Below are 24,805 nucleotides of genomic sequence, written 5' to 3' on the forward strand. Positions count from 1 at the left end.
AGAAAGGTTAATTACTTAAAGAACTATTTTCATAATATAAATATATACATAAATCTTATTACTCCAAACTATAGTTTTAAGCTTTTTGGTCTTTCAGCTTCTACAGTTTTAGACGGTACACTGCCTTGTCCTCTGTATTCATGGCGTGTGATGATGTAAAGACCGGTACAAGCCCATCACTCTTTCAGCCCCCTCTGCACTGCTGTACTATAGTGTACCAGAATTCCAGAAAAAAAAAAAAAAAAGGTTGAAGAGAAAGGGGAGGGAATAGCTTGGGTTGGAAGGGACCTTCAAAGGCCATCTAGTCCAACGCCCCTGCAATGAACAGGGACACCTTCAATCAGATCAGGTTGCTCAGAGCCCCATCCAGCCTGGTCTTGAATGTTTCCAGAGATGGGGCATCTACCACCTCTCTGGGCAACCTGGGCCAGTGTTTCACCACCCTTACCATAAAAAATTTCTTCCTTGTATCTAGTCTAAATCTACCCTATTTTAGTTTACAATCATTACCCCTTGCTCACAGAGCTTTACTTACAGGAATCAGCTTCGCCTTTCAAAATGATACATTCTTTAAACTCCCATTCCCCATGGCAACCAGCAACTGTGCGATACATATCCTGCAGCTCTTGTTGTTGCTATTGTAGCATTATTTTTAAGGTCACAGAATCACAGGATGTCAGGGATTGGAAGGTACCTCGAAAAATCATCCAGTCCAATCCCCTGCTGGAGCAGGAACACCCAGATGAGGTTACACAGGAAGGTGTCCAGGTGGGTTTTGAGTATCTCCAGAGTAGGAGACTCCACAACCTCCCTGGGCAGCCTGTTCCAGTGTCTGTCACCCTCACTGAGAAGAAGTTTCTTCTCAAATTTAAGTGGAACCTCTTGTGTTCCAGTTTGTACCCATTACCCCTTGTCCTATCATTGGTTGTCACCGAGAAGAGCCTGGCTCCATTCTCGTGACACTCACCCTTTATATATTCATAAACATTAATGAGGTCACCCCTCAGTCTCCTCCAAACTAAAGAGCCCCAGCTCCCTCAGCCTTTCCTCATAAGGAAGATGCTCCACTCCATCATCCTCATGGCTCTGCACTGGACTCTCTCCAGCAGTTCCCTGTCCTCCTGGAACTGAGGGGCCCAGAACTGGACACAATATTCCAGGTGTGGTCTCACCAGGGCAGAGTAGAGGGGAAGGAGAACCTCTCTCGACCTACTAACCACCCCTCTTCTAATCTACCCCAGGTACCATTGGCCTTCCTGGCCACAAGGGCCCAGTGCTGGCTCATGGTCATCCTACTGTCCACCAGGACCCCCAGGTCCCTTTCCCTTACACTGCTTTCTAACAGGTCATTCCCCAACTTACACTGGAACCTGGGCTTGTTCCTACCCAGATGCAAGACGCTCCACTTGCCCTTGTTATATTTAATTGAATTTTTCCGTGCCGAACTCTCCAGCCTGTCCAGGTCTCTGGATGGCAGCACAGCCTTCTGGCGGGTCAGCCACTCCTCCCAGCTTGGTGTCATCAGCAAACTTGTTGACAGTGCACTCTATTCCCTCAAAGGTATGAGATGGATGTCAAGAATATAGAAACATTACAGGCCAGTAAAATTTTGGAGCTCACCATAGGGTATGTTCCCATCACTGAAGGAACCGCAGCCTTTGCAGGTGCCTTACAGACCACCACCAGCTGATGGACCCAGTTATTCAATCAGCCCTACTTCAGTTAATTGTTAACTTCTGTGTGTCATACTTTGCCTAGAGAGACCAGCAACCTTTAGTCCCATTTTTGGTAGTCAGAGTTGGGTATTAAAAGCTCAGACTTAAGTGTTCAAAGGCTGTGAATTTTGCAGGAAAGAAGCCACAACCCCGTGGGAAAGAGCAGGAGTGGCATCCACAGTTTTCTACGACAGGCTGGAACTACACCCCGTGGGACGAGTATTTATCTGAGCTGCTGGCTCTAGTTCCAAACTAAGTTGCACATGCATTTAAATGAACTATGCAAGTCACTGAATACACTTCTATAGGGATAAAAAGTAGATAAACTTACAAAAAGGCATCTCTAGGAATTTGCTGCATCTTTTAAATCATCTCTGAACTGGGTTTTCTGAATTGCCTGGATACTTAAAAGACAAACATACTTGAAGTGGTTATTACACTACTGAAGGTTTAAATCTTGTTCTTGTGTCATAGGGAAATGAGAGAAGAGTAATTTCTTTCTCCAATCACACAGGAGCAGTTTGGTTGTATATCCTCTAAGGTCCTTCCAGTTCTGTGGAACTATTGCATAAACACAGTGGAACAGAGCAGGCTCTTGTTCTGCCCACACCTCGAGCACTCTGTATCTCCAGCAGCTCACACGCTCTGCTCATGAAGAGACATTACATTACACAACTAACATGCAAAAACTTTTTGCAGTTACAAGCATAACTGCCAACCATTTTCTTTAAAAAGAAGACACCAAAATCAGTACCTTTCATCATAAACCATTACCAAATGTGAGCTCTTCTCCTGCTGCAAGAGTAGCTATTGCACAAGCTGAGTAGCCTCCTGGTGCTCCACAAAACTGTTTTCAGTAAATAATTAAGGTTGATCAGCAATCATCTCCCAAAGAGCAGTTACTTTTACCTGATTTAACTTCTTGCAAATTCCTGCCAGGAAAGTTCTTACACTTCTTGCTGCTTTTGGCTTAAGGCAAATAAACCTTCCTTTAGCTTCTTCAACACCATCAAGCAACAAATGTAGACTAAGGGAGGAGGACGAGGGAAACTAAGTCTTAGATGCTTTTGATTGATGCGTATTTGACATCTGGAAAAGGCAAGAATGTAGACAGCAAATAAGGATATGTGATCGTGTATTCCCTGAACTGAATTATTTCTACTGGAAACAAATACTACTAAGGTATTTGCTTAAACTTCACACACTGTCTCCAGGACAGCGCTGAGCTGTTGACACTGCCCACTGCTACCCTGGCTTTCCAAAGCACCATGGGGATGAAGGTCAAAGATTTTTCTAGTTTTGTCCTATAAATATAGGCAGACATTTCGTCAGGAAGCAGTAAAGACAAAAGTCTCTTTATTTCCTAATCGCATGTGCCTGCATGCAGGGAAGTATTTCACTTCTCTTCCAACAGACCGGAATTAGTTCCAGGAAAACAGCTAAGGAAAAGTAAATCTAGTTTTGAACAGTTGTATGCAACTCCTGTAATGTATACAACATAAAACTCTCTTGGTATCAAATTGGTATAGCCTTATTGAAAGCAATTCTGATTTTACATTCTATAATCCAGCAAATCAAACAGTAAAATACTTTGGTACAAGGAAGGGAGAGACGTGTTTACCAGAGGAACTAGAACCGTGGCAGCCAAGTCTTTGACAACGTTCCCCACCTAGTCCTGTTGCACAGGTACTGTCTTCTCTCTGCTTTTTTTTATCTTCTACTTGGTGCTTTAACCTTTTGTCAGTTAAGTAAGCAACTGGAAACTTCTCCACTTTACTCTCTGATGTTATGTCTATGTAAGAATCAAAAAAATAGTGCCTTAAGATGAGCACAAAAATACCTTGTGATTATGAAACTTCCAATAAACCAAGATTTCTTACATTAAAACGTAGAAAGGATAAGGTATCCAGGCACTTCCGAGTTCTGTGCATCTCACAAAGATGTATTCACGTCTGTTTTTAATAAGAAATTTATTAGATCTCAGATCTAGTTCAGAGAAAGGTGTATGAAATTGACTGAACCACGGACAGCATTAAGTATCAAATCTTCTAAATGTCACCTGTACTATAACAAGTATTTTAACATGAGAACTTGGAAAGCAGCATGAAAAAAATCTTCCACCTGCAATATTTAAATGTCCTGAAGTCCAGATTTCAGACAGACAAAAACTGCTACAGAAGCCTGTGAAGAAACAGACACGTACTTGAATTTTTAAATTCCAAACCACACTGATGATAGGTGATTAAGATAACTTTACATGACTTTATTTAACAAAACCATATATTTACAGTTGAAAAAAGTTCCAGTTTGATACACATATCTAAACAAAACAAACTTGATAACTACATAAAACCAATTTAAACACGATGTACGGGGGATGTATCAACAGTTCTCTGTATGTCATTCTACTTTTTTTGAAAAATAAGCTGTTACAAGGTACCTTTTTTTTTCCCAGATGAAATTCTTCACTAAATGAAATAACATTAATGACTGATTGCTGATTGAAGTTGCAAAACGGCTTTATTATAAAGTGCAGGTCGTACAGAATTCCAAACCTGGTTGATGTTTCCTGGTTTCTCTGATCTGCTCTATGTACACTGGTAGGTAGTTGCAGACTTAAGATGTATTGCAGCATTTTTATTTTTCCTTAAATCCAGGAAGAAAATAAAGTTTGTTTGATGGGGACACTTGCTCAATGAAAGAAAATCTCATGCATCTTGTTACAGATACTCTCAAGCACCTGAACAATAAAATTGTCAAAATTTTTTATGCAATCCCTGAATTTTTCACAGCAATCTTCCTTAATGGCTAATTAAGAGATTTGGTATGCTGCAACAAACTTAAAAAGCTCAGTGGCAAGTAATTCTATGCCCTTACAACTCATCTTCTTATCAGAATTCGAGCGTTACCTTCAAATCAAGTTACAGAGAAGTTGGAACAACTGCATCCTTAGGCAGATTATTTTTTTTTTCCCAAATGTATTTAGTTTGAAAACAAACTGTGCAAAGCTCCTTATTGCATTGCTTTTCTTCATTAAAGAACATACCTTATATACACAAAGAAATCATTTAGAAAATATATACATCTTCTAAGAACAGAAAGATCAAATCACAGAACAAAATAATTACATTTGCAAGTAACAAACAGTGCACAAGTGTTGCAGCAGGCCTTTTTCCCCCAGCTATGCCCATTTTCACTGTTACATTCAACATCTTATTGAGAAGAGAAAAAGGAGAACAGGCTGTGGATGGCTGCAAAGATACCTAGTAGCAAAAGACTGCATTTTAACCAGACAAATGAGCCAGACTTGCAGACTTGGTTTAAAAGGAAATACAAATGTAGGTGCAATGAAGACTCAAATCACAAAGCCAGTTACAGTACCACCTGAAACTGTGTACTGAGGAAAAGCTGTCTATGTGTTTAATAAATCATTTAAAAGCATAGTGCAAATGTTTCAGATTGTAGGCCTCTCATAACCTTCATGGAAAGGCATATTTGTTGTAGTAATAGAAAAAGTACTATTAAAAAACACTTAGTGACCTTCCAGCTTTCTATTGCACCTCATAGCAGTGTAGCAATACAAGTACCGGTCATCGAAGGAACAAAGGTTTACAAATTCTGGGAGAACTAACATTTGTTTCACATCAACATCTCGATGTCTGTTTTCAGTAAGTGATGACCTAGAAGTCTTACGGAGGAATTAAGACGGCCATCAAAAAAGCCCATCCACTACGCCAGGTAGACAAACCGGACAGGAAAAGAGGCCCAGGAGGTATCAGACCTGCACGCTGCATTTGCATTACTCATCTTCCAAAGTGATCAGGAGTCCTCAGCAGGGAATCTTGCTCTCACTCTTTTAATAGTACAGTCAAACTGCCCCTCGCAGAAACAATGTTTGTACTGAAGGACAGTATTTTGATTAAGTCCTACAGTCCTTTATATTGTATTTTGAGTTGAGCAGTGTACAACTATTTTTCTCATTTTTTAAATTCAGACAATGCCAAATTAATCAGCATAAACCAGACTAAAGAGCATTGGGAACAGCTGACCATACAGCTAGAGGTTTTAGTAATGCCTCTTTACAGTTAACACAAATATTGCTTCAGTTAGTTTCCCTTTTCAGCGATCTTCATTATTTATAAAATAGATTTTACACTATACATTATGCAATAAACATTCTTGTAAATCAGAGGCACTCATGATTTACAGTTCAACATTGATCTGAGTGCAGAGGGGATCTAAGCTGTATAACAGAATTACACAGCCACAGTTTGCCCTCTCTGTAACTTGCTCCCACATATTAGAGGCTGGATAAAACACTAGGAAACAACAGCTTTGGTAGTATTTATCTGGTGCATTTCCCAATAAACTTCTTTCACTTGTCACTACATACAGATCAGCTCCACGTCATGCTTTCCCACTGTGGCAGCAGCGGCTTCAGGAGATCCCACACAACCTTTTATTTTCAGCAGCAAGGCTGACTCACCAAACTTCTCCCCTACACCCTTCCTCCTCAGTTTTGCCAGTGAGCAGAGCTGGATTTAAAGTAACTATAAAAATTGCTTTTAACCATTTCTCAATTCATCTGCTCAGCCCTCAGTTTTATCAGCATGACTGGAGAGACGGCACAGGAGTAAGTAGCTGGTAAGCAAAACGGCACTGTCCCACAAGAGGGGGTCATGGAAACACACATTTAGCATAATTTCACCCTGGCTTTTAACAAAGGAAAGAGAATACAACTGAGAAATGATGCCAGCTTAATACTAGAAACCCCCCAGTGAGTTTGGAATCTAATCTGATTAATGGAACGTCTTCCACATGCATCCAGATTGGAAACACAAATCTCCAAGGCATCTTGAAGAAGAACTGGTTTTGCACTGCTAGCGTGACCTCTGCGTTTACTTTCTACTTAAGTTTTGAAAGAATGGAATGTAATTCTATGTCTACATGATTTCTTTGGCAAATGGGACCCACAACCTATAAAACAAGAAGCATTTCTAAAGAAATGGTCCTTACATCATTTAACTACAAATTCCAGCACCAGCTATTTAAAACTCAGATCCAGGTTCTGTTACGGGTATGGAAAGTAGATCCTGTCTAAGAATGAAACTGGGCAATAGCTCTCAAAGCAACTGACATTGCTGAATGTCTGTCCAGTCTTTCAAAAGATCAAAGAAAAACCTTAAAAAAACCACCTTAATATTGTTTAGTTTCACTGCCCTCATCAGAAGTACAGAATGTGTAACACTGTCCACAGCAAATGCTCATTCCACTAAAAGTTTAAGGCTAAGCCTAGGTTTCACTTATAAGGGTTTTATCCCCCGGATTTGCCCCCTCCTCTTTTTTCCTCTCTCCCCTTTAAGGCTATCATACTACCAAACAAACTCTGAAATAACACTTTGATTTGTAGGCTCATACATGTCAAACCGTACTCAATACTTCTGCCACTTTAGCTCTTTGTCCACGAGTCACTGGAGGCAACCATAATTCAATGTTTAAGCGAAGGACTTCCTTTTTCCATCTCCCGGTTATCTTTCTGCAGAGCAGCCAGTATCTAGACATTTCGAGGAATAAGAGAGAAAAAAAAGTATTAGATTTAAAAAGCTATTGAATAAGTAATTGTCTGAAGAGTTTCCAATTTAATTATCTCTGAGCAGCACTATTTTAACTTTTAAATATTAAATTTATTATTATTAATTTACAAAACCTCTCCACTGATGGAGACTACTCCCGTGAGTCCTTGTGGCATGGATACAAATGGATTTAACAACGGTTTAAACTCACTCTCCCCCAACACACACTTATGAAGCCTGGAGATGAAATTCTTACCAAGATTACACAAGTCTAGTACTATTAAGTGACGGTGCCTGAGGAGAAGGTATGATTCTCAAGATAAATGGTCTGTCTGAAAACACGGCAAGTGAGCAGCCTGAGCTGTGTGATATTATCTAAGAGTTCAGACCAGAATTACCTTAGCACTGACTGGTGCTTGTCTAGAGCACATCACTGTCTCCAGAGCTGCTTACATCTTTTTCTGAAGCAAAAAGTCCGCATTTGCCTCCACACTGAAAATGTTTATTTCCTATTATCCAATGCACAATTCCATTTCATTAGCCCTCATGTAGAGAGCACAATGATCGCCAGTTTCTCATGCTGCTTAACACGCTTCCTGCCCTATAGTTTGCTGAAGAAGTCCAGCAGCATCCCCAAGAATCACCCTGGAACTGAACGTATTGAGGGCCATTTCATCTCAAATAACTGCAGTTACAAGTAAGCCTGCTGGTTTCTCTCTGACTTCAAAGCAACCTCTGTGCCATCTGAGTTAACAGCAGCTGGGGCTAAATCACTCACAGAGCAATCACACAACACTGACTACGCTTCAACTGCTTCAATGCAAAAGCATCCATGGCTGTTGCAACAGAAGAGTTCATCGTGGCTCTGAACAGAGCCACAGCTGGCTGGCTGTTGGGCAGTTTCTAGAGCTGCAGAGATTTCAGTAAGGTCCTCTTCACAGAGTTTCAGGGTAAATCAGCAGCTACTCAATCACATGGGCTTCTGAGAGTTTCAAGTGCCATAATAACAATGTCCTTGGTAGAAATAAACCTCTTTAAAGATTCGGACAATTACAGAAAAACACGTACGCAGAAAAGCATAGACATCAAGCCAACTAATAGAGCTCAGATTCTTTAGTTATTTGGAAAACTTTATGGAGCTAAGATTTGGAGCACACAGATGACAGAAATGCTAAGCCCACAGTCCAGTCTGTTCTACCATCTCTATTTCTCTGCTGTTGATGACAAAGTGTAACGACAGCCACTCACATCTCAGACTAAGGCTGTATTGGCGCAGTACCCTGGAGTTCTTTGAAGGTTAATTCCAGACAGAAAATAGGGCTTGCAGGTTTCCTATACTGATAACCAGAGTAATTCTTCTCAGAAGTGCCATGCCTGTGATTTATCCGGACTCCTTCAGTCTTTAGTTTCCTGATCACGTTGTCAATGATGCAAAATGGAGTAAGATGAAAAATACACACCGGCCTGTCTGATGAGGGAACCAGGACCATGGGATTCAGATTCATAAGGAGCCCATAACATTTTAGACCAGGCCCTACCTATATCATCATGATACCAGAATGTGACCCACAGGATACCAAGACCATAGTTACCATGGTACAGCAAGGCGAAAGGTTCAGTGAGCAGATGTTTTCCTGAGTGCCAAATGCACCCACTGCTGAGATGTGCAGCTGAATTTGACCAAACATACTCCCTACAAAGAAGTGGTACCTCAAGCTCTGCTGCTTACTTATGCAGTATGATTACTGTAACTAAACAAGATGATGCTAGAGATGGGAACACAAAGCCCACTTTTCTAAGCTCAAGAACACTCTGCATTCTCTGGCAACCAGTGTCCCTGGTCAGTCAGTCCACATAGAGTTTATCTTAACGGTAATGTCCATCACAATGGACATTTATTTTGCTACTTTGAAAAGGTGTTTCCCTACAGAAAACACATGGATACTACAGCAAAGCATCTGACTCCTACAACTATAATTATCCAGCTAAGAAGCATCCCAGCTGCAGGCAGACTTCAAGCACGCTGTGTGGGTGCGTGCCGCCCCAGCGCTGCTACGAGTCCACCTGTGCAACCAAGTCACACACTACCAAAAGCCTGTCTGCCCTGGAACAGCAAAGTTCAGGTTTCTGAATCCAGACTCATCCTGGCGAATTTTAAAAACTTCAAGAGAGGCAGGTAGTCACCACAGGTAGCATCTTAATAATAGAAAACATAATCCCATACACTCTTTGTCTTGTTCATGTTTCTAGGTTGGTTCTAATAGTGGTACCTCAGTAAGTACCTGCTAAGTGCATATGTGAGCAAACTCATAGCCCCTACCCACTTTGGCTTGGTAAAGGACGGCAGGCTAGCGAGTGAAGAGGCTTTCTTGATGGAAACTTACTCAGCAATGGAGCTATCTGGTGAAGAAAGCCGCTCGGTGCAGAAGCCAAGACAGGCAAGAGGTCAGCCAACACCAACCTACGGTGTGCTGTGTCTTAAGATCTATCTGCACCACAGTTCAACAGCATTTTTTCATTCATTTCACCACAACAAGTGAAAACAATCAGACATTCCAGAGCAGTCTGAACGAAGCTGATGAGACTGAGGAAGGTTATTTGGGCTAGAGTACTTTGAAGGAGTCCTCCTGGTATGATAATCAGCACTAAACCTCCACAGGTGTCACCGACTGAAAACCACTGGTTAAGCAAGACCATAACTTGGGGTACCTGGCAGAACAGGACCACTGTCTCCCCTTCTCTGCAAAAGAAGCAGCAGTAGACTGAGAATCGATTTGGTATGTGATCCTCGTCCACACAAGACATGTTCAAAGAAAGTGAGCCACCGGAACGAGGACCAAGACTAGGAGATTACTTGTAGAGCCATTGCTGGCTGAAAAATGTTCTTAGGGACAGAAACAAAGCTGAATCGGTACTAGCAACTTATGACCAAAACCAGAAGGTAAATTCTTTAAAGCTGGGATTTAGTTTGACTTACAGTGATGAGACTACAATTTTTGAAGTAAAGGCTTCAGTGCAAAAATCCAGGGAAGAAATCAGAGTAGTCAATTCTCTACAGCCCAAAATTAGGCAGACTGGATCCTCAAGGATATTAAGATAATGACTGTATGATGATGTGTCTCGACAAATTGTCAGCATCTCCCAAAGACTGAATTTATGCTTTTAAATATCAATTTGTAATGCTGCTAGTAGCCTTTGTAATTAATACATTTTAAAAGTCATATCATCGACTCCACCAAACGTTTCAATTTTGAATGTTGCCTGATGTCTCCCTTTCCAGAAAAGCTCAAGGAATCCAACTCATCTGAATGTATACTAAAACCATTGAGTGAGCTACATTGAGTCCTACCTACCTGTAAAATCAAACACTAGCTCTGTTAAAACTATCTTCCAGATGTTGCCAAACCCCATTTTCATTAGGATGGTAGTCATGTGTTATCAAAGATCAACATTCTCTTTACCTGAGCCCACTTTTTGTTTCTACTTTGCATCTGAATGGCCGCAATAGATGTGAAGAATTCTTCCGAAGGCAAGTCCTCTGGTAGCTTTGTTAAAAACTGAGCTATATGAATGAAGTCCATTTTGGTCAAAATATCTTCAAAAAGTTTTAATATTCCCAGAGCTGTACGGAATAAGAACTCTTCTCCATCACGGCAGAACACATCCCACACACGACATGCCAAGTCTAGTGGCAAAGATTTGCTGTACAATGTGAATATCCTGAAAAACAGATTAAAATTTTCAGAGTTACAGCACAAGAAATCATTTTGGATACTCGCAGAAGTACACAGACTGTTTTTTAGTTAAGTTTGAGGCTTCTCAAATATTTGCACTTGAATACTTTCTTATTTCGAAAGTACTTTTATTAGTTGCTGCAAAGCAATACATGAAACAACATCAAATTGTACAACAGTTACAGCATCTTCCTATCAATCTGGGTCTCCAAGTTCAATTTTCTCAGATCACACCAGGAGAGTCAACATACATGGTTTAATGACGGACATGTACTGGCCACAAGTATAATCAAAGGCATACTTAAACTTATCACTTCGAAGTTGAGGATTGATGCAGTTTTAGCTATGAGAACACAAAAAGATGCATCTTAAGACATACTGCAAAGGGAATTTTGTGGATGAGATGAAGGAGATGTGTAAAATTAACTCTCTGTTCCAGGCTTGATTGACAGGCAAAGTAATAATAGCACGAGTTTTGGAGGAAAGACCAATTTAAATTCTCGTGAGTTGAGAAAAACAAGTAAGATGTCCAGAGAGGACACTGGGATAGCTGCAATATGCTCAGAGTGCTTCAGCAGATATGATCCCCAAAGAGTAAAGATAACAGCAGAACAAGAACTTCCTCCCAGTTGCTAAAGCCACATTTTTGTTAACTGCCAAGAGCACATTTCTTCCTTCATCAAAATGCCTTGTAGCCAGAAATGCAAAATGCTCCCTACTCCCTCCTGACCCAACACTTTGCTACAAGGCAGAGCAGTTTTCTTTGTCACTAATAACGTCATAACAGCAAGTGAAAAGAATTAAGTTACCTGGAGTCATGTTATAGTATTTAAGGGAAGAGAGTTTCAGTGATCTTTTCCTTCAGAATTTAGAGAGAACACTTCTCCAGAGATGCACTGCACAGAAGAGCTCTCTAAAACTGCAAATAATTCTTTGTCCGACAGAGGTCAGCAAAGGCCCCCATTTATATACAAGCTTGCCACATCTTTTAACATAAAATCTCTTCTTAAATATGCTGAATTGAACAGTAGTTCTCTTGTGTTTAAGACTCCCCCCATCCCCTCCAATTTCTTATTTAGGAAATTTGGGTTACATTGAAATATTACAATGGAACAGGATATACACACACATATAGAGAGGTATAGAATACGAATGATTTTCATAGCAAATTCTAATGAAGGTTTTCTGCAGTATCTGCTTTTTACTACATAAGATTATTTGAATGATGCGTCATCAAGTATCTGACTTCTCCGTGAATCAGCACACTTCAGGAAAATGGGAAAATATATTCATTATACAAGCAGCAACATGAAACAAAACCATTTGCACAAATACAGGTGACAAGTAAATTGCAGGTTTAGGATTAATAGGATGTTACTTTTTTCTATTTTTAATTCTCATTGCAATATCTTTATAACAAGTAGAAATCCTTTACATTCTGTTCTCCAAAAGATAAATTAGAAGTATAAAAATAAGCAAATGTGAGGGAGAGTCTGGGATGAAAACAACCACTATTGTTCATATATGTCTTTTACATACATACATGACTCTACAAGAATAGCATGATACAAACCCCTTCTCTGGGTTATTGGCTTACCCTGCCTTGCAGACTTCGTGTGCTCTTCCAGCATTTTTGTACAGTCACACGCCATATAAAAACGTCTTGCTACAGAACACTGACACAGCAGAACTAAGGCTTTTTGTCTATATGGACACACGCAATGGAAACAGCAATAGTTCTTCCATTTAAAAATAACAATGTAATAGGAAACAATTCAAGTGAGTCCTTTCCTGGTCACCAAGTAGCAGGCAAACAGCCTGAAACTAGTCCTGCTAAGGATAAGTAATAATGTCTATTTTTTTAATCTGTTTCTACTCACAAAAGCTATTATTCTGTCATGATTCAGACCTAACCTGAATAACCCACATGTATTAAATCTGCAACTATGCAGAAAATTAACTGTCAGAAGAAATAGACAGAGCTATTTATTAGAACACTACTTTTTGTAGGAAAAGATTTACTTGCAGCAAAAAAGCTGTCATATCAAATAAGGTATTTGACACTGATCTCTTCATAATTTGGAATGAAGTGCAATTTGCAGGAAATTTGCAAGGCAATTAACTTTCATTAATACTAGCATGGAATTAAATGCATCAAGCCCTAAGAATGAAGGGGTCCCCTAGAATAAACAATGGAACAACAGAAGGAATCATTACTGCTAAGAACTGATACAGCACTTGCTCCCTTCAAATGTTTCCTACTGAAAGACATTTTTTAGCAGACATCTGAGCTACTGGTCTGAAACCCAGCTGAAATCCGTTATAGTAATAAAGCAGCTGCTAGAGGAGAACAGTAGCAGCGGTGGTTCTCGGCAGCACCAGCACTACTTGCTCAGGACCTGCTCAGGCTACTGTACCAAGGGATGATGTTGTGTCTGCAGCTCGCTCCCAGTGCGCTACAAGTCCCAGGCACAGACTACACGGTCAACCAGCACAGAGATGGCAGTGGCTACCGGCCACTATCTGTTTGGAAGGGGGGGGAAGAAAAGAAAAAGTACCAGCTGCTCATGATGCAGGTGGACTCTGAGGTGGAGGCATGAAATCCTGGCTCACAGGGAAGGCGTGTGACCATAATGTTACCAAGAAAGCAAAGCACTGTTACTATGATAACCACAGGCCCAGTGTCGTCCTTGCTTTGTTTCTCCTTTCCCCCCCGCTCTTTTCTTCCTAATTAAAATGTCTTCACAAGATCCTGTTAGCAACAGCAATGAAGACAGGTATGCCAGATTTTGGACTGACAACTCACGCAAATCGACTGATGCAAATCAGATCTTGCACTTCAGACCTTGGTTCAGATCAATTCTTGCACTATACCTCTCCCACATCAGTAACAGCGAAAAAATATTTCTGCAATGTCAGAGTTCAGTTGTGGGAACTGATGAACCAAACTACCTTTTAAACTTATTCTTGCACCCTCCCCCCTTAATCCTAGTACTAATTTTCAGTTGTTACATTTTGCATCAATTTCAACTATATCTCCTTTGATACAAACACTGCGCATTTCTAAGTGTTTGTGTATCACCTCACCATATAGTGTCATCTCATTAGCACTTTCAGAGTTATTGCAATAAGCTTGTTGGTAACAGTTTATTTAGTACAATTTTAAATCATCACAGTTGGAAAAAAAGTGGAAGTATTTTCATTAGGAAAATAAAATCTTAAATATTAAGCACTATACAATACTGACTGCAACAGAGCTACTTCTTAGCACTCAGTAAATCTGACTGCATTGTAAAATCTATCAATATATTACAATAGAATGTGAGTTTCTGAGAAATTTCCAACCAGTCAGAAGCATCCCAAAAGCCCTGTTCTCTCGCCCAGGACTACTACACAGCAATGCAGTATTTCACTTGATTTCACCCTAACCTGCAGTGACATAAGGATGAGCACACTGTAAACTGCACTGAAGACTCTGATCTTTTGGACTCCAGTAACAACTCAAATTCAAGAAAATCAGAAAGTCACCAGAAACCTTTGGACAGAATTACAGTCCATTTTTCCTTTGCAAAGGAGGCATGAACTCCAAGCATCATCTTAAGCTTTATTTTTTTAGGGGGTTGGAGAGTTACTGGCATGACATGGACTATGTTTTTCTTAATGAAACTGATAGCAAGCTTATAATACTTCACTGGAAGTGCCCACTTCAAACATCCAAAGTGCTTTGGAGCTTTCTCACAACGAGTAAATGGTGTCAACAGAAAGTTAGTGCTCACAGGGCACAACCACAGTCAATGCAATACTAAAGAACCACTGATCAATCCTTCAGTACAAACAAAGCCCCTGGCTATAATAATTGCCCAAATCATTTTTCTGGGTAGGGATAAAGAGGTGTTTGTGCAGTAGCAGCAGGCCAGAAATAGACAGCACGTGTCCTTCACAAATCCACATTCTGCTCTGCGCGGAAGAGCCTGTGGTTCATCAGCTGACAGGGCCGGGAGGCCAAAGCTGGGCTGTTCAGACACGCTATTTCCCCTCTATGGGAACCTGACTGCATGTTGCTCTTTACACCCCTCTCACACTGGATTCCCTTTATATTCTTCAAAAAAAGTAAAAACCTGTCTAGCTTTTGAATTCTTCCCATGAGATTTATCAGCTGGAGTTTGGGGTTGGGGCACGCTGGTCTTTTTTAAGAGATGTCTTGTTTCTGGCAAGTATCCACTGATAATCACGCCACTGTACCTTTTCATTAAATTCCTAAGTCCTTGGTGTTTTCCAAGCACAAAAGGCAGTGGTGGAACTGAACTGGCAAGGTGGTTCCCCTCCCTAAATCCTCTACCGGCCCCAAGAAAACCCAAAGCCACATTGCATCACCTGCATAGCTGAGCCACCTATATGCACAGCATTTCTTCTTCTTGGAACACATCCCTTCAAAAATGATTGAAGCATATACATTTTACTGCCATTCGCTGCAGCACAAAGGAGGTGCGCTGATCGTGCTGTAATTGCGGCAGGAGCAGGAGGGTTTCCCAGCAACTGGCCTGTGCAGCGCAGGCACCAGGGACACGGGCGGCACACAGGCCTGCACAGCAACCGCGCCAGCCACCGCCACAGCAGCTGGCATCCCTGCCGAGCTCGGAACTAATGAACATTTAAATAAAAGTCATGTTGTCAGAGCAAGGCTGTTTCACAAAGATTTTTACCTACCTCCCTATTCAGAGTGACACTGTACCATGTTCTTCCCTGACTTTAACACACTGAAACCACATCCTTATCTCTGCGGAAGCAGCTCTGTTGTTAATGGAGCAATATCTGTACTACAGCAAATTCCTTGTCAGCCATGAGCCACTGGTAACATAAACATTTTCCGAAGTCCTTTAGTAGTTACTCACTTGTGTGAACACAGACCCACCTGATTTTTCCTTACAACTTCTCTATACTAATTCCTGGATGTAATGGAAGGACAGCACATATAAAGTCCAATTTGTTAAGTTTCCAGTGGTCATTTAAAATAAATAAAATTTAAAAAATCTAAATCTGCTTCCTACAGGACCGAAGTACTTCAAAGTAGAAAGTATACGTACGCACGTGGTATATGTATACTTATATATACATGCACATAAACACATATTTGAATATTATACCTAAATCTTACACAGTTAAACACCAACTCTGCTGTCTAACAAAATTAAAGACAGAGTGGAACAAGCTGTCTAGCTCAAGATAAGCGTGAAAAAAGTTTAATATAGGATTGGGTAAGACAGCCTCAACTAGCCCACATTCCTGTGCAAGACCAGTCTAGGGATGGGGAGGAACACAATAAATTGTCCTTGGGATTAATATAAACAGCTTTAACATGGATGCAGGTAGGCAGCAAGAAATGCTAAGATTTGTCAGTCCACTCATACAAAGACCTTGAGAAGTACCATCCATAGGCACTCCTGAGAGAAGTGTCTTTCAAGTGTTTTTAACAACACCCACAGAAGGAACAAAAAGGGGTCAGTTGTGTCCCACGTGCTCACACTTCAGCACTTCAGTTCTTTGCTGGTAAGTCTGTTTTTTTAAACCTATAAATCAGAGCAAGTGATCACATAAATGTTTACTCAAGGAAATACAACTAATCTATCAAAGAACAATTGCTGAGGGGGATGTAAACCTTCAACCTTTCACCAAAAGTCTTTTTCTAAACCTCCAATTTGTGGTGTTGTTCCTCAGGATTTCTTCTTTACAACATAAAGCTCAAGGTTAGACAAAGGAGTGATATTAACATGACTGCAGCATGAAGACACACACTTATAGTCTCTCCTACATAAAAAGATGACATGACAACATCATATTAAACTAGTAATCCATTAAAAAGATAATAACCTGGTGATTTTAATGCTGTCTATCCAGTTATTCTCCATCATGTTTACAGACTTCCTACCCTGATACCCCTTTTATTCAATTGCTTCTTCCACACACAGGCTTTTCACAACATTGTCTGAGGCAATACAATTTCAACATCTTTCCTCTTATCACTGAACATACCAGCCTCTGCCCTCTTGCTTCCCTTCTATCCTATTCCAGTATTTTTTTAGCATCTTCTTGCTCTGTGCATAGATCTTGTTCGGTTTAATATATTCTCAGTCTTTAGTCACAAAAATCTTCCCGATAGTATTTCTCCAACCAAATGCTGGGAGAAATGAGCCTATCCATTACACACCTCTTCATTCTCTTACTTACACTGCATTAAAATTTAATCCCAGTGTAAAAGCCAAGTCAAACAAAGCCCATATTATACTGTCCTCTGTGCAAGAGGCATATGAAAATCAAGGAACTCAAACAAAACCAGCATGAGGCCTGTACGGACGAACAAGGACCTCGTAAAAAGGAAGCAGAAAAGAGGCTGAAGGAGGGACAGATGACCCTAGAGAAATAGAGACACTGAGTATGCAGGGAAGGGGCTAGGAAAGCCAAAGTCCACCTGGAGTTGAATCTGGCAATGGATGTTAAGGTCAATGAGAAGGGCCTGTCCAAAGACACATCAGCAGAAAAAAAGACTTGAGAAGACATGAGTCCACTGCTGAACAGGGCAGGGAACCTGGTGACAAAACACATGCAGAAGACCATGGTACTCACTGCCCTCTTTATCTCAGCCTTTACTAAGAAGACTTGCCTTCAGAAATCCCAGGTCCTCCAGACCATTGTGAAAGCCTAGTGCAAGGCTGCCCTGCCTCAGGTGGAGGAGGATCACGTGACAGAACATTTAAACAAATCGGGCACATGCAAGTGCACAGGACCTGGTGAAATACACATACGAGTGCTGAGAAGACTGTCTGGTGTCACTGTGAGGTCACTCTCAATCATCTTTGAAAGGTCCCAGTAATCAGGGGAGGTTCCTGAAAACTTGAAGAAACAAATGTCACTCCTGTCTTGAAGAAGTAGGATCCAGGAAACTACAAGCTGGTCAGCCTCACCTCTGTCCCTGGGAAAGTAATGGAAGAAAAACTCCTGGAGATCATTTCAAAACATATGCTGGGCAAAAAGGTGATTGGGAGATGTCAGTATGGTTTTTAAACAACCTGTACTGGGATCCTCCAAATAGGATCTGGGACCACCTTACATTGAATGAGATACTGCCCCAGAGTCTCAGTTCATCCTGCCAAAAGCCCAGGTGTTCGCTTTTCCATAGCTTGCAGCTTTTTGTTGTATGGACAGAAGGACTATGTTTTAACTACTCTTTTCTTGTTCTGTGCAAGAGGACAAACTATAAATTTCAAATGCAAGACTAGCAATACTGTCTGGATATACACCCTGCCACATGAAATAGAAAAGCGGAATTTCAAAACAAGCTTCAAACTCGATGGAAGTACAACAATGGTTAGGCAAAGGTTAAACATCACAGAAGTAAGTGTGAATTATTTGGATTGACAAACTCAAGTATTGAACAAAAGATAAAGTCTTTATCTTAAAAGAACACTAAATCAGGTAAGTGCACTCCAGCTTCTGTCTTGAATACTGACATGGAGCTAAACGCTAGTATGCACATCAATTATGCTTTCAGTGTCTTACCAATCAATAAGGTAGATGTCTGGAGTTAAGTTATTTTTTTTGAAGTGAGCAAATAACTTTGGCAGATTTTCTTCAAAGAATACCTCAAACGCAGCAAAGTAAGTCAACATCTGGGAAAATAGAATGGGGAAAAAAAAAGCAGTTAGCTGTATTAATAGGCTTAGATGTATTGTCTGTTGTTGGATTAATGCTCTTCAAAGCCAGGATCATATGAATTACATGATACAATAAGGAGCTAAACATTTACATAAAGGACAGCATTTGCAAGCACAGAGAGTTTAAGATCCACCCTATATACTGTTCTCATTCTAAACAATGTAATTAATTTTTTGGGTCTTGGCCAGTTTCCTTTGGAAATAAAAATACCAGCAGGAGAGAAGTTATTTGCTGATTTCTCAAAATAATTATGATAATAGAATGGTGCTTTATGCTTGAGGCAGTACTTTAATATTACACTGAATAAAATCCAAGGCCCAATGGATTATAAAATGAAATACAAAACTAAAATAATTTAATAGTTCAACGCATGAGTGAAGTGTCCAGTTGTCTCCAGCCATAAATCATATTCTAATCCCAAAGCTGCTTCTACACCATACATTGTAAAATAAGAGCATTTCTATTGCAAAGAGAGAGAGACAAAGTTCACACATAAAAGCCAAAGATAAAGATAAAACAACTATGCAAGAAAAACAGATAACTCCCATCTGATACCATAACTCCTGAATTGTACTGCTTTTAATACAGAGACTTCCATGTTATTTTAAATTTGAATTTCATAACAGGAGCTTTTTAGCTCCCTACTCCTCCCCTTACCCTCTCCTCTTAATACTAGAGGGAGAAAAGTTAAGCAAAGTCCTTGAATGCTTCAGTAATTTTAATTACAATGTCCCAATAAAAGCAATGAAGAATGGTTGTGATCTCTTCCAAGTCTGAGTTGTATCAGCATGCTTCCCCTCAAAACATCACGACAATAAAGGGAAAAGAGGAGCCTTCTGGATCCTTTTGTCTGAAAACCTTTTAAAGGATGACAGATTTGTTTCCCAGGGTCTTTTTTTTTAATGTTCTTACAGGAAATTTTCCTGTTTCATCTGCCTGAACTGGCAGATGGTGGACTACCTTCAGGAACAGCGGCAAGTGAAAAATTGAGCCAGGTAGTCAGTAAGAGTCTAAAGCAGTCACATAAAATCTCTGAACCCTTAGCTACAGAGAAGCAGTTTCATGGCAAATATGAAACCAGAAATTTAGAAACCCACTTAAGGGAACCGTACAACTAAACCAGCTTCCTAGTATAGATTTTAAATGGATGAAATCCAAGCATCAGGTGAGATCTGAGTATAAAGAAGGAAGCAGGTAATACAGCAGATATTCCTACTTCCAAAATGATGTGTTTACCTGCTAGCACCACAGCAAGAGAGATCTATCTACTAACGCTTTTCAAAGGCACTTTAGAGAAGAGATCTTACACACAACTGCTACGGTCACATCTACTGATAGTAATGCAGGCAGCTCTGTGAGAAATGCAATAGCAGTTTTAGGTATCTTAATCAAAAACATTAAACAAGACAGTTAGTCAGTAGTAATTAAAAAACATCCTAGTTTAATAAAGCTGCAACCAACAAAAGAAATCAAGATAAATCAGCACAAATTACCTTATTTCCACAACTAACTTATGCTGGTTTTTCTGTGGTTTGTTTGTTAGTTTGTGGGTTTGTTGTTGTTCGGTTTGGTTTTTTTTTTTTTTTTAATTTTATTACATGTTAAGACAAATAAGCATTTAGTTTAGTTATTAAACTGTAAAACTGACACAAAAAGATGAGGGTAGACAGCAGATCAGTATATTAACCACAGGAAGCCAAAACTGTCTTGCTTCTCTGTTTGAAGTACTAGGTACAAAGTTTTCTTTGTGCTGTGAATCATGGCTTTGTAATTTCATATGTTAATATTCTTTATGTATCTCCATCTCTACTCTCCATAAGCATTCATTTACGTCATAGCCTCTATTTAGCCAAGCTAACAGCACTAAATGCACTATCCAAGAACATACCAAACCCCCACTATTTCAGCTAAAAGAGCAAAAAATCTTATTCTAGCAAATTTAATTCCAAAACATTATTCGCAAGGATCATATTCACACACTGAATGGATGAAAATGCCCTGTTCTTCCAAGTACATTAATGGAGGTGACTGACACCGCTTCTAGCAATGCTGTCTGTACTGTGGTACATCTCCTCATGGACATTTACAACTGAGGAGATTCAGGGGCTGCAACAAGGAATTTCACGCTGCTCCTACAGCACCCCCAGTGCCCCGCTGTTCAGGCAACGAAAGTGATTGTTGTTGGTGTCATCCATTCCCTTGCTTTATTTCTTCCATTTGAACTCTCAAGAAACAAATCCTATCCTTCATAGCATTAAAAAGTAAGTGAGAAAGAAATGCAGAATGCCATATATTTTACAAAAAAACCCCAAATTTCTGAAGTAAATTAAGAACACATTTCAGGAGATATGTCTAATTTTGCTATGGTACACAAGCAGGCCAGTGTACATGCTAAGAAGGACTTTTAGATCCTTCAGAGAGAACCAGGTGACCAGCTGCCACTGAAAACTGAAGTGGTCTCATCATCTGCTTCCCCTGGGCACATTTTCAAACACAGTGGCTACAGCAAGAGCTGGGAAACCTCATTCTCACTACAATGGTCTATTTTTAGCAACTTACTAGTTCAGGGTAAAAAGCACCTTCAAGATATTTCTTCTAATTTTAAGGTGTTTTCAGCCTTCAACTACAGTGCTGAATTTGAAAAACACCTAAAATAATAGTCTCATAACTATTCTCCAAGCATCATAAAATAGCAGCTGAACAATTTAACTCACCTGCCTATTCAAAAAGGTTAGTGGGGTGGTTTTGGTTTGGTTTTGTTTGTTTGTGTTTTTCAGGGGGTGCAGGTGTGTGTGTTGGGTTGTTTATCAACCACATTGCTTTAAAATAAATTCTGACTTATTTTGCAAGCTATTTTTTAAACTTTCCGTACACACATCTACCACATGTAGATTACTGTTTTCTTGCATACTTACAAGGCCATGGTCCACACGAAAAAACGCCATCTGACAGGGTTTATTTAAAAGGTTAGAAAAAGCAATGAAGGCATCTGCAGTATCCAAGTTCAAGATCAATACTGCTGCTATGAATGACATGCCCTGTACCTGAAGAAAGGAGAAGAGTTACCATTCAGTAATAACTGCATTCTTCCAAGAACACTGCTTCGTTTAGTCCTTGCAGCCACTCATGTTTAACGTACTTGCTGAGCTGCTGAATTAAAGCACTTGCGGAGCTCCTGCGCAACATTCAGAAAGGCAGGGTTTTAACCCACTTGACCCTTTGGAATTGTATGTTCCAAGCACAGAAGCTAATGATCCCCATTGCTGCCTCTTTTCAAAGGCTAAGTAAGATTCCAAAGATAGGTTAGGATGACAGCACTTTCAAATACGTAGAATAAAGATTTTTTTGAGGAACAATCTGTTTCTAAGTAATCACTCCTCTCCTAGGAAAGGATCATATATACCCTTATTTCTAGAAAGCTGACTAGGACACTGGAGACAATGACTGTTCTTTTAAAATCAATTACCAGCAGTTACAGACAACTGCAATGACTCATTTGACAAGCAGCACCATTTTGAGATTAAGTTCATGTTTCATTTACCATAAGCTCAGAACGTTGCTGCATTTTTCTACACAGTATGCTACAGGATCGATGCTCAATCTAGGCAAACCTCACTCAGAGGGTGCAGCGTTGTTGTGCAGTTGCACAGAGCAAGGTGTGACAATCCTTCCTGCAAGCCTGAGGAACAAGCTGCTTCCCAACACAACAGCAGGTTCCGTGCCAAGCAGAGTACACCACCTGATCTCCTCTCTTCCAGTTTCCCAGTAGACACATCCAGCAGTTTTTGCCAAGCATCACATGCTGCTCACAGAATAGGAACGTTCTCTTTCTACATTTGTCTTCTCTAAAACCACTGCTCCTGAATAAAGAATAAGCTCCTACATATATTCCTGCTCAGGGGAAAAAAGACTAAATGGAGTATCTGAAATCCACTCAGTCCTTTCCAAATCACTACTTCAAATATTTTGAGGAGCGCACGTAGCCCTGATGGGCATTGCTTTAAAGACTGTTCCAGAAGTCCACAGTGCTGAGGCACAGAAATGTATAAGCAGGAGTAAGATACTCAACAGAATAGTCTCAGTAAGACTGCCACTAAGAACACTACGTACTTCAAAGGACCAACTTAACTCCATCTTCTCTTTTTCAAACACTGCAAATATGTACTTTTCAGTTTTCCAATTACTTAACCTGTTAAAAAGCTTAAATCTAGAAACAAAACCATTAGATACGCTTCTCAAGCTTGTACTGGAATAGAAGAGAGCAAACAGAAATCTCACAAATATTCACAAAAAAAAATCACTTAATACCGATTTACAAAGGACTGATTAACACAATTCTCCCTCTTCGCCCCCATCCCGCCAAAAAAAATTCTTCACTTACATAGCCTACATCAGGTCTGTAACAAGTATAGGCTCCTAAAATACTGTGCAACGTGTCATGGTAGGGACCACCCTGTAATTAAACAAAAATGAGACATCTAACAGATGCTAAAAACCCTTCAGTGCCACAGACAGTATCTATTGCTTCCGATGACGTTATTTCTCTGTGCAGCTTTGACAGCCCCAAGTCCGTCAAAATAATTTTGATTTTTAAAGTATGAAACAGCCCTTCATACCACATTTATTACGAATGCATACAGTTAATTCAATATATCGATTACATATTAAATCCTTATACAAAAGCAATGTTAGCCCAAGAGACTCCTTATAGCTTAGCAACACTTCGACAATGGTGTCAAGAAAGCAGAACACTAATGAGAACTACTTAACTGGCTGTTAGATTAGAGGCAGAATTCAGTCACAATGAAAATACTTAAAACAATGATATGCCATAACACACAGGAAGCATATCAAGTATGACATGTACAGCTAAAAAGAATTTCACATTGTTGACTACTGACAGCTGCCATATCTTACACTAAGTACTGTAACTGGTTGAGAATTTCCAAAGGGAAGATTTTCAACCAAAGATGTTGATTTATCACAGTCTCAGCTTTTTACAGGGCTTCTGAAATTTGTGTATAGAAGGACAAAATATGTGGTTAAATGAGTCATTAAAGTGCACCAAAAACATAAAAGTTAAATTGGTCTTGCATGGAACCAAAAAAAGGCCACCAAACCCTGCTTGAGCTGTGCTCCCTCTCACTTACCATGTATTTATAACCCACCAGTGTTGATTCACTGATCCAGAAACACTCACCTGCATCACTTCATCAGACAGAAGCCAGCATGAACTGGGTTGGATGAATCACATCTATCAGCCAACAGATTTTTGTTTGGTTGGGTTTTTTTGTTTGTTTGGTTGGTTGGTTTTGGTTTTTTTCCCTCTCACAAATGTATAGTACTTTGAAGTTATTCTTCTAGATTATTTATAGTTTTCCAAAATCTTTAGGAACCTTTTACTCTCAAGATGTCTAGTCCTTCATATTTGAACTCAATAGGCTGTTTCAACCAGGGGACAGACAAGATTACATAAAGTTAATTTCTCTGAGAAGTCAGGACAAAAGTTATCATTGCTTACTTGCTGGAATATACAGAGGTTAGGAAACGTCCTTGAGATATCCAGTTTTATTAACTCCAAGCTTGCTTCTCTGTCAGCTGCAGAAAATCCAGCATCTAAAAAGCCAAAGTTACTGCATTTATTACACGAATAAGTTTATGTTGTTTGTTTGTTTGTTTTCCCCTGGTAAGGGTTAGCTTTTGCATAGTTCACATATTTCAATGTGAATGCTAGGGAGTAAGGGTATAGACAGGACAATTCCCTGAATTCAGCACACAGGCTAAGCAGCAAATATGTTGTGACTCACAGCACCTCTACAGTGCACACTGACCCTCAATATGTTTCAAAGCGACAGGGAAAAGATGCCAGGCAAGGCAGGCCAGGCACTTCGCTGGTATCTGCTGACCAAACATCAGACAGACACACACGCTGGGTAACCTGTGACCCCTCACTCTCAACAAGGCTTCCCAGCGGCTCCTGAAGTAGCTGTCTCTCCTGAAAGGTTGTGGTGGAAGTGAAAAGTCCCAAAGCAGAAGCATTCAATGGATGCCACCTACCTCTACTACCGTCAGC

General features: G+C 40.1%; 1 protein-coding gene across 3 annotated transcripts in view; it reads right to left on the bottom strand.

The window, feature by feature from the left end:
- Nucleotides 1–3,957: 3,957 nt before the first annotated feature.
- The window catches only part of TBC1D14 (TBC1 domain family member 14), a 67,950-nt gene continuing 47,102 nt past the window's right edge, over nucleotides 3,958–24,805 (bottom strand). For all 3 annotated transcript variants that reach the window (XM_065836327.2, XM_071808556.1, XM_065836329.2), the window contains 6 exons: nucleotides 24,254–24,348; nucleotides 23,114–23,185; nucleotides 21,648–21,776; nucleotides 18,577–18,686; nucleotides 10,750–11,008; nucleotides 3,958–7,269 (listed from right to left, as the gene is read on the bottom strand). In XM_065836327.2, coding sequence (XP_065692399.1) covers nucleotides 7,204–7,269; nucleotides 10,750–11,008; nucleotides 18,577–18,686; nucleotides 21,648–21,776; nucleotides 23,114–23,185; nucleotides 24,254–24,348 — 731 coding nt within the window. In that variant the 3' untranslated portion in view covers nucleotides 3,958–7,203. The remainder of the gene's footprint in view (nucleotides 7,270–10,749; nucleotides 11,009–18,576; nucleotides 18,687–21,647; nucleotides 21,777–23,113; nucleotides 23,186–24,253; nucleotides 24,349–24,805) is intronic.

This window comes from Patagioenas fasciata, chromosome 4 (assembly GCF_037038585.1).
Source record: "Patagioenas fasciata isolate bPatFas1 chromosome 4, bPatFas1.hap1, whole genome shotgun sequence".
Taxonomy (NCBI): Eukaryota; Metazoa; Chordata; class Aves; order Columbiformes; family Columbidae; genus Patagioenas; species Patagioenas fasciata.